Below are 14,908 nucleotides of genomic sequence, written 5' to 3'. Positions count from 1 at the left end.
ACTTTGGGTGTGGTAAAAATTATTTTGATTTGTTTTAATTAGCAGTATAGTTGTATATACATCATTGTTTACCTTTAAAACTGAAGTGCGTGCTATTCCAGTGTCAAATCATGGGTGGTCATAGACTTTCCCAACAGAACAGCATAAATTTCCAGTCTCAAACAAGAGAAAGTCTCTGGATGCTGGAATTCTAGGCAACACAAACCCAGCAGGCCAGGCAGCATCTGTGGGAAAGAGTACAGTGGATGTTTCGAGACTGGAGGGAAAAAAGATGAGGAGTAGATTTAAAAGGTGTGGGGAGGAGAGGGAGAAACACAAGGTGATAGGTGAAACTGGGAGGGGTGAAGCAAAGTGGTGGAAAGTTGATTGGTGAAAGAGATAGAGGGCTGGAGAAGAGGGAGTCTAATAGGAGAGGACAGAAGGTTATATTGAAAGAAAAGGGGGAGGAGGAGCACCAGAGGGAGGTGATAGGCAGGCAAGGAGATAAGGTGAGAAAGGGGAAGGGGAATGGTAAAGAAGGGAGGTAGGGGGGCATTACTGGAAGTTCGAGAAATCTAGGTTCATGCCATCAGGTTGGAGGCTACTCAGACAGAATACAAGGGTGTTGTTCCTCCAACCTGAGTGTGGCCTCATCACAATAGTAGAGGAGGCCATCGATTAAGATATTGGAATGGGAAGTGGAATTAAAAAGAGTGGCCACTGGGAGATCTCATTTCTTCTGGTGGATGAGCGTAGGTGCTCAGCGAAGCGGTCTCCCTATCTACATTGCGTGTCACTGATATACAGGAGGTCACATCAGGAGCACTGGACACAGTAAATGACCCCAACAGACTCACAGGTGAAGTGTTGCCTCACCTGGAAGGACTGTTTGGGGCCCTGAATGATAGTGAGGGAGGAGATGTAGGGGCAGGTGTAGCACTTGTTATGCTTGCAAGGATAAGTGCCAGGAGGGAGATCAGCGGGGAGAATCAGATGAACGAGGGGGTCGCCTAGGGAGCAATCCCTGCAGACGGTAGAAATGGAGGGATCCTGTTTGAGATGGTGGGAGTTACGGAGAATTATGTGCTGGGAGCAGAGACTGATAGGGTGGTGGGTGAATACAAGAAGAACCATATCCCTGGTAGGGTGGCGGGAGGATGAGGTGAGAGCAAATGTGTATACAATGGAAGAGGTGTGTTTGAGGGCAGCGTTGATGGTGGAGGAAGGGAAGTACTTTTCTTTGAAAAAGGAGGACATGTTCCAGTCTAATCAGTTCACTAATAAAAACACATGCATGCTTCCAACGGAGGTTGCTGATAAGCATGATACATAGCAGATTTCTGTCTTTTGTATCTGAAATGTAATCTAGTGCTTTCTGTATTGCTCCATAAAGGCAGCTAACTCAACAAAACTACCTTAGTAGCTTCTGATTTTAAGTTTCTAGAGACTTGAGTACAATAGGGGTGCCACATTTTCAGAGGCTATCTGTCATAAGGGGTGTTAAACTGAGTCCCAGTCTAGCCCTTCAGGGATAAAGATTGCAATGGTATTATTTTGATGAAGAGTAATGTACTAGTTAACATTAAATAATCCCTCAACCAATATCAAAATATTGTTTATTATCACAGTGTTGAGTCCATTATCATGTAATTTATTACACTTCATTGGCTACAGATTACTATGAGGTGTTCTGAAGTTGCAGATGGCACTATGGAAATGCATCTTTCATTTCTTTCCATGGACTCTAGACTCAGTTTTGTTACAGTTCCACTCTAGCCACTAAAACAACTGCAATTAATGTTAATTGTTAATTTAATTGTACTTCTTTTCATGCAGGTTCTGGGATTTGGCATATCCTGAGAGATCATATATTGTTGTAGGAGGTGCAAATGATGCTCTGCATTGTCCATCTGTTTCATACTATAGAAAGATCATTGAAGGGACTGAGGTTGTACAGGTAGGCTTTGTAAACATCCGAAGATCTTTAACTTCTGTTTCACACTTCAAGTGTTTGCACACTTTCTGTTAAAGTGTGCAAAGGCAGCTTTTGTGCTGGATTTTAGGTGTTTGTGACATAAAAAGCCAACATCTAGTTAATTCTTAATCTCAATTAACTGTTTCTAAACACAACTTTAGAGCAAGCTCTGATGTGTACATTAGTCAAGATGGCTTTTTTTATATGAAGCTGCAAAATGTTGTGAGTACTTAAGATCAGGAACCCTCCAAAGAAACAAATCAATCAGCTTTTAATTTGATTTCAAGACTCCTCTTCGCCAAAACAAAGTGAATATGAAGAGCATTTTAAAACATTTGGATGAAGGAATGACAGCAGGGAAAAGATAATAACACCCTTCACAGATGTGCTGTGAACATTCCATAATATGCTTTTAAACACAAACTATGAAGTGATTATTGGAAAACTGGAAATCCTTAGATACCTCAGCTGATGTTAGCATAACACAAAAGGAGGCATAATGGGGGGGGGGGGGGGGAAGGAGGGAGGTGGAAGAACCAATAAAATATATGTTTTCTAGGATTGTGATTTTGACCACCAAGTCATTTCAAAGCAGTGCACTAGATTCTGGAAGAACTTTGTAAGTAGGTTGGCATCTGTGGAGAGACTGAACAGTTAACATCTATAGTTGAGACCCTTCATCTGATGAAAAAACAGAGATGAAATAAACCTAATTAAAATTCCATTAAAGGATTGTAACACATCTCTTGAAGAAGAAATTCCTTTCTGACAAGCTGAACAAACTTTTTGGTCGATGACAGATTTATTATTTCCAGCTTTTATTTTTATTTTCTATATTTTCCTTGGTTTAATTGGAAGTAACCAAGACTCTCTTCCATATGCCACTTCTTGAATAAATATAATAGCTAAGTTTAATGTGCTCCATCAGATGTTTGTAAAAGATCTAAATGTTAACAAGAACCAGAGGAGCTCAAATCAGTCAAATCAAAGAAGATATTGACTGCAGGACTCAGTTAATAAAAGGCAAAATGCTAGGAACTTTCAGCAGATCAGACAGCATTCCATGCTCAGGGAAAAAAGAGTTTCTGGTCATTGACCCCATGCTTTACTGTTATTTCAGATTTTGAGCATTTTTTAAATTATGTTTTTATTAACTGATAATTTGATTATCAAATATCTTTACATTAGAACAGTGATTTTCCTTTGGAACTGGAAGCCCTAACAGTCTGAAAAATTCTGTAAAAATGCAAACTCTGCACCACCATTCCCCCCCCCCCCCCCCCCCCTTTACACGGTCATATATTAAGTTTTAACTGCTAAGATTACTTGAGATTCTTGAGGCTTTTCACAGATTTTTGTGAAATTGCCTTTCCAGTGATGTATCTTTTTAAATTGATTTTAAATTTTGGATACCAGAAGATTAAAATAATAGAGAAGTTGTCTTTTAACTTGTGTACTTTGCTTAGATATAACCCTGGTTTATGACACTTTTCTATAGTCCAAAATACTAAATTTTTTAAAAAGTTAGTTAAATTGGAGTAACTATTTTTTTCTTTTTATAGAAATAACATTTCTGAATAATATTGTACTTGACCTTCAGAATTTTAGTTTCAATTAAATGAGAGCATCAATTTTTGTTTTGAAAGGAAATTCACAGCAAGCAGAAGGTTGGATCATCAGAAGATGTGCCTCGCAGAGGTCCTGAATCTCTCCCAGTTGGACACCATGATATTATCACAGACCTTGCTGCTTTCCAAACCACTCAGGGCTTTATTGTAACTGCTTCACGAGATGGGATTGTCAAAGTTTGGAAGTAAAAGTGGCAGGTGTATTGAAGAGAATTTTAAATCAACTTGTATTAATACATTTGTTTGCAATATGAAGGTTGGGAAATGATGCAGGAAATTATTGGTTCATGAAAATAAAAGCCTAATATGTATAATGTCTTATGATAAAGAGCATATTTGCATTTTCAAATAATTCAGCCTTGACAACCTAATGGCATTGGAACTCCAGGAAATGACTGCATATATTGTTTCACAATCCAGAGTATTTGACTAAGCAGTTATAAGCTTGAAATGTATTCTCTCCATTCTGCATGTGTGTAAAGAATTCAAACTCACTGTTTGAACTTTATTAATATAAAAATGTGTATAATGTTTTAAATTGAGATTTATGACAATTCCAAATAATTTCACTATTTCATTCAGGAGCACTTTAGAATTTAAAACAGAATATAACTTTAAGTAAATTATATTAATATTTTTGGGCACCTTTGGAGGGGTGAAATGGCCTTTATGGACTTCCTTACTTGCCAGCATAATTCTATGAGGGAGACCTCTTGGCAGTAGATATGCTTGAAATCATTAAACTCTTTCAATATATGCAGCATTTTCCTTTTGCTTTGAGATATTTTGATAGTTTTGAAATAAAATGTAGAAATACTGGTATACTAGCTCAAGTGGAAGAAGTACTTGAGCAGCAGTTTATTACAAGGTTGGTGACCGCAATGAAATCCAAGTTTTACAGTGTATTTACACTGAGACCCCACTATATGGACCATCAAATGGGAATACACAGAGCTCCTCTACAGAGATTTGTATTCAGTTAAACTCAAATTAATTTTCAAATAACATAAATGTTAGCACGGTGGAAACAGTAGACAGTTATCTAGAACTGGTTGTCTAAGTTGACCAGGGTGTTTTCTAAAGAAGTTGATTTAGAAATATATCTAGTTCGTCTGAAGGCAACAGCTCAAAAAACCACAGCAAAGACAAAAGTAATCTTTATCAAAAATGTGCATTTTTCTTTTGCTTTGTGACATGTTGATAGTTTTGGAAAAAAGTTAGATATACTGGCATATTAGCTCAAGTGGAAGACCATTATTGGTGAAATAAATTCCTTTAATATTTAAACTGTTCTAATAAAAAACTATAAGGAGATAAGAGTATAATATAGTAAAGTATCAGGATTTGTTGGAATCAGTTGGTTTGTTAGTATATTCCCTAATTTGGTAAAGATAGAAAAATGTTGTCAACGCTGGACATATTATTAGAATTATTTTAACCTTTTGGCTTCTGGAATTTGGATTATATACCAAGTAAAGCAGTTTTGTCAACCTCCTGGCATGAAGTATTTTTTTTTGTCAAGCAAATAAAATATACAAAAAGGTGAATAGTTTAAGTTGCTGCCAGCTGTTTTCCTACTACTTAACTGATTATGACATGAAAGTATGTGCTGCATTTATCTGGGTAATAAATGATATGAAACTGTACAATACATTGGTACCCCACTTAGTACCACCTTACAGAATGATGATCCATTATTGCACTCTTCATCTGGGGTATGAAAGTATATTAACAAAAATTTAAATATTTTTTAAAACTTAGAACTTTGCTGAATGTGCATTGCATCAATGATATTTTGACAACAACTTTTAATTAGAAGTCTTATTCAGAGAATTGCAACCTGATTGCTAATTGAGGCCATCGATATAGTCTCAAATTAGAAAATAGTAGTAGCTATCAAGGAAAGAGTGGAAGTATTGGCTGAAGAATGAGTTGTCAAGATCCTCTGAGCTGGTGTGAAGATTAAACAAATGGAAAATAGTTCACTGTTCAAAAGATCAAAATGAATAAAGGGATGAATAGAATTGAAAGAAAACCCATTTTTTGAAATTCTCAATTTAATTTGATGTACTAATAACCACTAATTTGTGCACTGATACCATAAGACAAAGGAACAGAATGAGGCTATTTGGCCTGTCAAGTCTTGTTATCCCTCTCAAACCCATTCTCCTGCCTTCTCCCCATTACCTTTGACACCTTACAAATCAAGAGCCTATTAACCTCTGCTTTAAATATACCCCCCTCCAAGAGGACTGCAACCTTGTAGAGTTTGGAGACTTGTGTGCCCCAGTGCCCTGGAAAGCTATGTTGGCTGGAAGTGGAGCTTTATGCTTTGGCTCTTGGTCGTCACCCATGCCGAACAGGTCAAAGGTAGAGGCCAGACTAAGTCTGCTGGTCTCCTCGGTTTGGGAGTTCATCTCAGGGCTAACAACACTGACTGGTAAAACAAAAATGTTACGGAAACAGCAATGAATTCCATAGATTCACGATCCTATTTCGAGGCTGTGCCCTCTGGTCCTATACTCACCCATTGTATGAAGCATCCTCTCCACATCCACTCTTATCTAGACCTTTCAATATTCGATAAGGTTCACTGAGATTTTCCCTCATTGTTCTAAACTCCAGTGAGTACAGACCCAGAGTCATTAAACTCTATATGTGAACTCTTTTATTCCTGGGATCTATATCATGAATCTTTCCAGACTGTCTCCAATGTCTTCCTTTCTTAAATAAGAGGACCAAATCTGCTCATAGTACTCCCAAGTGCCTTATAAAGCCTCAGTATTACATTTTTATTTTTATATTCTAGTCCTCCTAAATTGAACACTAATATTGCGTTTTTCTTCCTCATCACCAACTCAACCTTAAAGCTGACCTTCAAGGACTCCTGCACGAGGACTCCCAAGTACCTATGCGCATATGATTTCTGAACTTCATCCCTGATGGAAAATAGTTTATGCCTTTATTAATTTTACTGAATGCATGACCATATTCTGCCATACATTATACCTCATTTGCCTCTTCTTTGCCCGTTGTCCTAACCTAAGTCCATCCTTCTTCAACACTACCTCCCCTCTACCTATCTTTGTATTGTCCACAAAGCCATTATTTCTGTCATCCAAATTGTTAATATACTGTATAATGTGAAAAGTGATCCCAACACCACTACTCATCAGCAGCCAACCAGAAAAGGCACCCTTTATTCCCACTCTTTGCTCCTGCCAGTATCCGTGCTAGTATCTTCCCTGCAATACAGTGGGATCTTATCTTGTTCAGCTACCTTGTGTGTGGAATCTTGTCAAAGGATTTCTGAAAATCCAAGGAAATAAAATCCGCTGACTTTTTTGTCTATCCTGACTGTTATTTTCTCCAAGAATTCCCCTTAAGGCAACCACGCTGACTTTGGGTTATTTTGTCATGTGCCTCCAAGTACCCTGAAATCTCAGCATCTTCCCAACCACTGAGATCAGGCGAACTGGCCTATAATTTCCTTTAGACTCCCTCCCTTCTTTGAACAGGGGAGTTACATTTGCAATTTTTCAGTCTCCAGACCACAGTGATTTTTGAGAGATCACTACTAATACCTCCACAATCTCTTCAGCTACCTCTTTAAGAACCTTATAATGTCTCAGCATTACATCTTACTTTTATATTCTAGTTCTCTCCAAATTAACGCTAACGTTGCATTTACCTTCGGGGCATGCACTTTAACGAGAGGTTGGACAAATTTGGGTTGTTTTCACTGGAGCAGCGGAGGGTGAGGGGAGATCTGATGGAAGCTTATAATATGAGGGGTATAGATAGAGTAGACAGACTGCATCTTTTTCCAAGGGATGAACTGTTTAATACCAGAAGATATTTTAAAGGAGATGTGAGGGACATTAGGACCACATGTGTCCTTTGTTTCATGGAATCCTCATTAACCCCTTCTGTACTGGATGCAGCGATTCGGATTGATGGATTTACTACACACCGTCAGGATAGATCTATGGTCTTTCAAAAGTAGAGGTGGAGGAATATGCCTCGTGATCAACAATTCTTGGTGCACAAATATATCAATGCTGTCCTAATTCTGCTCACCAGACCTAGAATATCTTGCAGTTAAATGCCATCCATTTTACCTACCACAGGAGGTTTCCAGGATCACTTCGGTAGCGCATACATTCCACCTCAGGCCAATGTCAATCAGGCTTTAGGTAACCTGAGCAATGGGATCAACATGCACAAAATAGCACACCCTAATGCCTTCACCGTTGTTTTGGGGGATTTTGACCAGGCCAGTCTGAAAAAAATCACTAAGTAATTACTGTCAACAGATCATCTGCAATACCAGAGGAAACAACACATTAGACCATTGTTACACCACCATCAATGATGCCTACTGAACGTTTCCATGCCCTCACTTTGGGAAGTCTGATCACAGGCTGTACTTCTGCTCCCTGAGTATAGGGAGACCGTGGACTGCAGCACCAGCAGTGAGGACCAAGAAGGTTTGGACAAGGGAAGCACAAGCGTGCCTACAGGACTGCTTTGCATTGGTGGAATGGACTGTATTCAGGGATTCATCTTCAACTCCGGATGAATATGCTGCAGTTGTTACTACTTCATTAAGACCTGTGTGGATGAGTGTGTGCTTACAAAGACTTACTGTACATTCCCAAACCAAAAGCTGTGGATGAACCAAGAGGTACATCGTCTGCTGAAGGCTAGATCTGTGGCAATCAAGGCTGGTGACCCAGGTCTGCACCAGAGAGCTTCCGGAAGGATATTTCAAGGGCAAAGAGACAGTTTTGAATGAGGTTGGAGGGGACATTGGATGTACAACAACTCTGGCAGGGTTTACAAGACATTACTTCCTACAAAACGAAACCCAATAGCATGAATGTCAGCAATGCTTCACTACCAGATGAACTCAACACCTTCTATGCCTGCTTTGAAAGGGAGAATATAACTAAAGCTGCAAAGATCCCTGCTGCACCTGGTGACCATGTGATCTCTGTCTCAGAGGCCGATGTTAGGCTGTCTTTAAAGAGGGTGAACCCTTACAAGGCTGAAGGTCCTGATGGAGTACCTGGTAAGGATCTGAAAACTTGTGCCAACCAGCTGGTGGGACTATTCAAGGACATTTTCAACCTCTCACTGTTAGGGAAAAAGTTCCCACTTGCTTCAAAAAGATAACAATGCAATCTCAATGGCTCTTCACAATGCTTTAGACCACCTGGACAATACAAACACCTATGTCAGGATGCTATTCATCGGCTATTAAGGACCTCCAGCACCCAGGCATACCCTTTTCTCATTGTTATCATCAGGTAGGAGGTACAGAAGGCTGAAGGCACACACTCAGTGATTCAGGAACAGCTTCTTCCCCTCTGCCATCCGATTCCTAAATGGACATTGAACCCGTGAACACTACCTCACTTTTTAAATATATGTCTTTTCGGTTATGCACGATTTTTAATCTGTTCAATATATGTATACTGTAATTGATTTGTTTATTTTTTTCTTCTTTTTCTGTATTATGTGTTGCATTGAACTGATGCTGTTAAGTTAGCAAATTTCACAACACATGCTGCTGATGATAAACCTGATTCTGATCCTGAATCTGATTCTGATTCTGAGAGGCAAGCTTTTTACACACAGAATGGCGGGTGACTGGAATGCACTGCCCGGATATTAGGAACTTTTAAGAGATGTTTAGATAGTCACATGAATGTGAGGGAAATAGAGGGATATGGACATTTTGCAGGCATAAGAGATTAGTTTAGTTGGCCATTTGGGTTACTAATTTACAGTGTGAGCCGAAATGCTTGTTTCTGTTCTATCTATGTTTATAACCCTGGGGTGGAGTCCATCTGACCCAGATGACTTATCTACCTTCAGACCTCTTGGCTTCCCAAGCACTTCCTCCTCAGTAGTAGCAACTAACCTCAGTTCTTCCCCCTGACAATCTCGAACTTTGGCATACTGCTGGTGTCTTCCACAGTGAAGAATGACGCTATTAACCAGAACCTTCCGCTGTTTTTGTTGATTTCATTGTGGAAGAAATAATGGCAATAAATTGGGACTCATCAGCAGTTTAAGTTTATCCTATGAGTAATGCAAGTTCCATTAAGGTTATTTTCATTTTCAGAGAGCTACATTCATTTGCATCTTTATTATCGGAAATTAGTTATAATTCCAGTTTAGCGTCATGGGATTGCACTGAAAATGACCAAAGATTATTGCATTTTGGTGAATTTGGTTTGGTTTGCTTATATACCACAAATATGGCCAAGAACTTAATATTGATACCAAAAAAAATCATTAGTTTTACCTTTTATCCGATTGCCTGGACCATTTGTTTTCAAAAATAATGATGAAATGTTTATTTTAATCAATGTATAAATTGGGAGTGAGAATGCAACAATTCCCATTTCAGTAAACTACTGTATATCAGTATCAAGCACTTCAATGATATTGGCTCCAAGATGAAATATCTTGATTATATTCCAAAATTGTTGCTGAACATCTGCAAAGAGTATCTGGTATTTCATTGGTAGTAGTTTTCCTTAGCTCTGATTCCAGTCATATTTTGTCCTTTTTTGGCAAAATTAATAGCTTAATTTTGATTGTTCTGAATATGGAAATATTTTCTTCTGTAAATCAAGAACAGAGTGAAAACTGGAGTATTGCTTTGAATTTGGTTAATGCATTAACGAAGAGGAATACTTTCGCAATCTGCAAACCGTTGAGTTGATGGAAATGGATTGAAAATATCTGTTAAATACAATGATCTGTAAGATGTAATGAAGTAATTTTAGGTGCACGAATCAGAAAACATATCAGAAAAAAAATTGAATGGCGTATTGGTGTAGCTAATAGATCTGCCTGGCAGCTCAAGAAACCCAGATTCAATTTCGGATGATGCTGAAGCTGGTTGGATCCTAGGACACAATCCTGCAGGGGTAGGATAATTAACTTTCTACAACACAGCTATCTTTCTTTGTGTGAAGTATGAATCCAGCCAATAAATGTTTTACCCTTTTGTACTCATGATATCAGTTTTACCAAGGCTGATGACTATTTAGTTAATGCTGATTTGATGTCAAGGCCAGTCATTCTCCCCCCACCTCTATAGTTCAGCATTTTGGTGTGTGACAGGTCTGTTCTGACAGTAAGACAAGAGATACCCAAGGATTGTGGTGGAAAAGCGTAGTACATTGTCTACAAGATAGAATTCTGTGAATATTACTCTATTAGGTTGTTGCTTGATTAGTCTTTGCAGCAGCTCTCTCTGTATAGATATGAGCCTCTAGATGTTTGTGATGAAGTCCTTCTAAGGCCAAGAGCACTTCACTGCACCTTAATTTGGAATGTTGGTTTATGCTGGGTGGTCAGTATAACTTTATTAATTTTCTCTGTTTAAACCCAATGGTGCACTGAGTGGATTACTCAGCCACTTCAGGGGAACCTTTAAGGTTTAATCTAAGGAGGATTCTGGAGTCACATGTAGATCTGACATTAAAAATGGAACATATTTTCATTATAATCTTTCTTGGTTGACTTAATTCTGTCTGCACTTGCTCCTCCCCATTTTGTTCTACCCAGATGATCCCTAACGCAATGGATATTTTTTGCACCTATAAGAAGAGGTGACGAGTATTGAGGGTTGGAAATGCTGGGCATGGGCATCAGTTAGGGTAAGGTGCAGTAGGGAGCACACTATAACAAAGATTCACTGTATATGAAAATCATTTCACAATGCAATAAGGACTGATTTGAAAAGGAATGAGTAAATGTGGGTTGAAAAGCAAGGGAATCATCATCCATGTTCTCTGAGTGTATCCTTAGAACCAAACTGTTTTTCACTTATTTTACACCTTTTGTTGATCAAAAAGGTATTTGCCAACATACAGGTTGAAAGATGATATCAAATAGTATGGAAAATAATATAAAGGTGGACAGATGCAACAAGAGGAATTCTTGTATCAACCATGCATTGAGTGAATACTAGTTGCTCTGCAGCCTTTGTTCAGCATCTTAGTCTTGTTTAAAAGCAAGTGGATATGAATAGATCTGCTGACTTTTAAATAGAGGGTTTTTCTGTTATTTTTGTAGAATAAAGTAGAGTGGAGAACTAATCAGACTAAGGAGATTTCAAAGATTTAAAAGCTGGAAGCAATACTACAAAGTTGTACTGGTATACTTGAACATCTTGTATTATTTTGAATGTAATCACTTTATCAAATAATTTAACATTAACCAGCAAATTAACATTAAACAGAACATTGCAGGAAGCTCTGGTTCATTCCTGCAAATGAGCATTTCTCCCAACAGAAATAATGGTCCCTTTTAATCACTTGCATTCCACACATTTATGCCAAATTAGGAATTTTAATGGACTTGGAAATGGAATCTCATGTTTGATATTAAGCATGATTTTTTATGATGTATTTATCAATAAAGCATTGAATTTGAAAAAGTGATCTTAAATACAGCCCCACACAAATTGATTGAAAGTGATTTGGATGTTTCATGTGGTGCAAAATGTATAGTTATTATTTTTTAAATTGAAATTTTATGAATTGTACATCTTTCTTTTATACCTGAACTTTGGACTGAGGAAAAATATTCCTTCTGAGCTTCAGGAAATTCCAGTAATCAGCTAACTAAGATTTGCAAGCATATGGGATATTGCTCTACTTTTGCCCATACTTAGCTGATTTTATGTTCTTAGTTATCCTGTGATAAATGTCAGCATTTACCCTTTAATTCTAAGTATTGAATTATTGTGTATAACTGTTCTTTATCTGTATAGCCTAATAGATTACATTTTGCCTGCATCAGGAACACATAATATTCCCATTACTTGGCTAACTATACAACATTTCCTACTTCTTTTAGCTTCAGATGTAACATTTCAAATTATGATCTTTCTGTGAATTCAATACGTTGCTGTTTCAGTTGGATTATCTCATATTTATTGTTGGAAATTCTCTGACATTTCTGCTGTGTTTTGCTATGAAATATTCTTTACTGGATTTTCCGCCTTCTTTCTTGAACTGTTCATTATCACTGCCCTAACCAGCAGAAGTCAAGAGTTCTTCCAGCTGTCTTTTTCTGGCAAGTGGTTGTTCAGGCTTTTCAACTAGGATTTTGTGGTTCTTTGTTGTGTTTTCAGGCAACCTCATTACCCCAGTTTAGCTTGCCACCTCGATCTAATTACTATTCTGGTGATGGAAATGACTTTGTTATGAAACAAAAGGCCAAAGAATTTGCACCAGCTGATAACGGTGCACATGCTTTGGCTTCACTGTTCAAATCGACATTGGCTTGAGATTGCTCTGAGCCAAAAAATAGATTTTTTTGATGTATTTATGAAATTAAGACAATTTGGACATGCTATACTCTGTGTAATTGCCTGCAGTGTGCCTTGTAGAGTACGAAAGTATTTGTTTGAGCATTATAGATTAATTTCATACTATGCTTCAACTTCAGGAACTTCAGGAAATGTTTGTTTTAAATTCTGTTCCAGGTGGTCTGCTTTGTTTCACTGCCTTCGCTGGTGCTGACCAACTGTCTGCGGTGGTGGGAATGATTCTCTATTAGCATCCAAAGCACTAATGCAGCAGTGTTCAATATCATGAATTTGTTTTATTATTCATTTTTTTCAGTCTAATATGCTAACAAAAATGTATTTAAATTAGATGATACTTTTTCTTGTTATAGTAGTCAAGTTTTTTGTCGTGTTCAAATGCATGTTGCACAGGAGCTACAAAAAACCTGCAGCAGTAGCAACACAGGCTGAAGTGTAGCCAGGGCACCACAATTAATTTAAAATAACATTGTTTGTTTCCACAATAGTCATTTTAATAAATGGAATTAACTTCATGCACTTGACTGCTTATGAAAATGTGTTATGGTTCCTGTTGCACTTGATGATCGCACAATTCACAAATCAGGATAAGAAAGATTAGAATGGTGATTTGTCTGGACCTTTTTTTCAGGTTCATGACCATTATTATTATTATTATTATTATTATTATTCCTTTTCTTGGATGTTCATTTGGATTGAGAATGACTGGCTTTCATTTCAATTTGATGAATTTTGAGGTAGCTGATGAGCTAACATAGAACCACAAGCACTTCCACAGATGGAGCAAAAGGGTCCTGGAAGGATAGGCGGATGGGCAGTTTTTAAGGTGGTCTGCACTTCTTTTTAATTTTTATTGAACACAAACAAAAACAGAACACTAAACATATGCTAATAAAGCCAGGGAATCACACATAAGCAGCAACAAATATATAACTATTAACTTTAAATATACAAATAAATAAGAAAATCCTCTCTAAATACTGTTGAACAGAAGGAACTAGATCTAAAAAGAGTCACAAAACAGAAACATTTACAGAGATAACCCGAAACGTTGACAAATTTGCACAGTCTTTACAGCTTTCTGGTTATGGGAAGTTTTCAGAGTATTAAAGTATAGTTTGAAGTCTGACGTAAAAAATATAAATGAAGGTTTCTTATTGCTGTATTTGCATTTATGGATATAAAATTTGCTGTAAATTAACAAAAGATTTATGATAAAATAATGGTCCCTATGAGATTTGGTATTATTAGTAAACCCAAATAAGACATTTTCAAAACAAAAAGTAAAATCCACAGTAATATATTGATCTATAAATTGACTAACATCAACCCAAAATGTTTTAACATATTCACAATCCCAAAACAGATGAAATAAATCCTCTGGATATAAACCACAAAAAGAACAGTTAATTTCAATATCAGAATTAAACCTTGTTAAATAAACATTGGTTGGATAATATCTATGCATAATTTTAAATGAAATTTCTTTAGTTTTATTCCTCAATAAAAATGTATTAAATAAGCCCCAAGTACTCCTCCACCTCAGATTCCCCAAGTGACTTTTCCAGAAACTAACAGTCGTAGGAATAGAAGTAATTTCTTTTTGAAACAAACTTCAAATACCTCTATTTTTTTTTAAAAGACGGAGGGAAAAGATCTTTCCTACAGCTGTACTGGCTGGATCCAAGTTCGGTAATTCAGCTACCAAATATGATGTATTTCTAAATAACATAATTACACCAGAGGGAATTGCATCCATAACAACGACACATTCTTTTGGATTCACAGGAAATTCAGTATAACTCAATAAAGTACCACTTGAATTAAATAACTGTTTAGCTAACAAAATATTATTATCAAACCAATCTTTATAGAACAAAGATTCATTTTTATAAGTTTTGTTGTGGTTATTCTAGATAAAGTAACAATGAAGAGAAAAATTGTGTTTGTAAATCAAAGACCAAGATA

At 37.1% G+C, this 14,908-nt stretch overlaps 1 protein-coding gene and 1 long non-coding RNA gene across 6 annotated transcripts in view; one reads left to right on the top strand and one right to left on the bottom strand.

Annotated features, from left to right (window-relative positions):
- The window catches only part of pik3r4 (phosphoinositide-3-kinase, regulatory subunit 4), a 56,589-nt gene extending 51,460 nt beyond the window's left edge, over positions 1-5,129 (top strand). For 3 of the 4 annotated variants that reach the window (XM_059945382.1, XM_059945381.1, XM_059945384.1), the window contains 2 exons: positions 1,816-1,936; positions 3,601-5,129. In XM_059945382.1, the coding sequence (XP_059801365.1) occupies positions 1,816-1,936; positions 3,601-3,771 (292 nt within the window). In that variant the 3' untranslated portion in view covers positions 3,772-5,129. Of the gene's footprint in view, positions 1-1,815; positions 1,937-3,600 lie in introns of those variants that run through there. The other variant, XM_059945383.1, reaches the window with a different exon arrangement.
- Positions 1-14,643, bottom strand: part of LOC132378457 (uncharacterized) — a 47,813-nt gene extending 33,170 nt beyond the window's left edge. For both annotated transcript variants that reach the window (XR_009507040.1, XR_009507039.1), the window contains exon 1: positions 14,564-14,643. This is a non-coding gene — a long non-coding RNA (uncharacterized LOC132378457). The remainder of the gene's footprint in view (positions 1-14,563) is intronic.
- Between the last annotated feature and the right edge of the window lie 265 nt (positions 14,644-14,908).

Source organism: Hypanus sabinus, chromosome 20 (genome assembly GCF_030144855.1).
Source record: "Hypanus sabinus isolate sHypSab1 chromosome 20, sHypSab1.hap1, whole genome shotgun sequence".
Classification (NCBI taxonomy): domain Eukaryota; kingdom Metazoa; phylum Chordata; class Chondrichthyes; order Myliobatiformes; family Dasyatidae; genus Hypanus; species Hypanus sabinus.
Note: the sequence above shows the minus strand (reverse complement) of the source record. Positions and strands in the feature narration are given on the sequence as shown.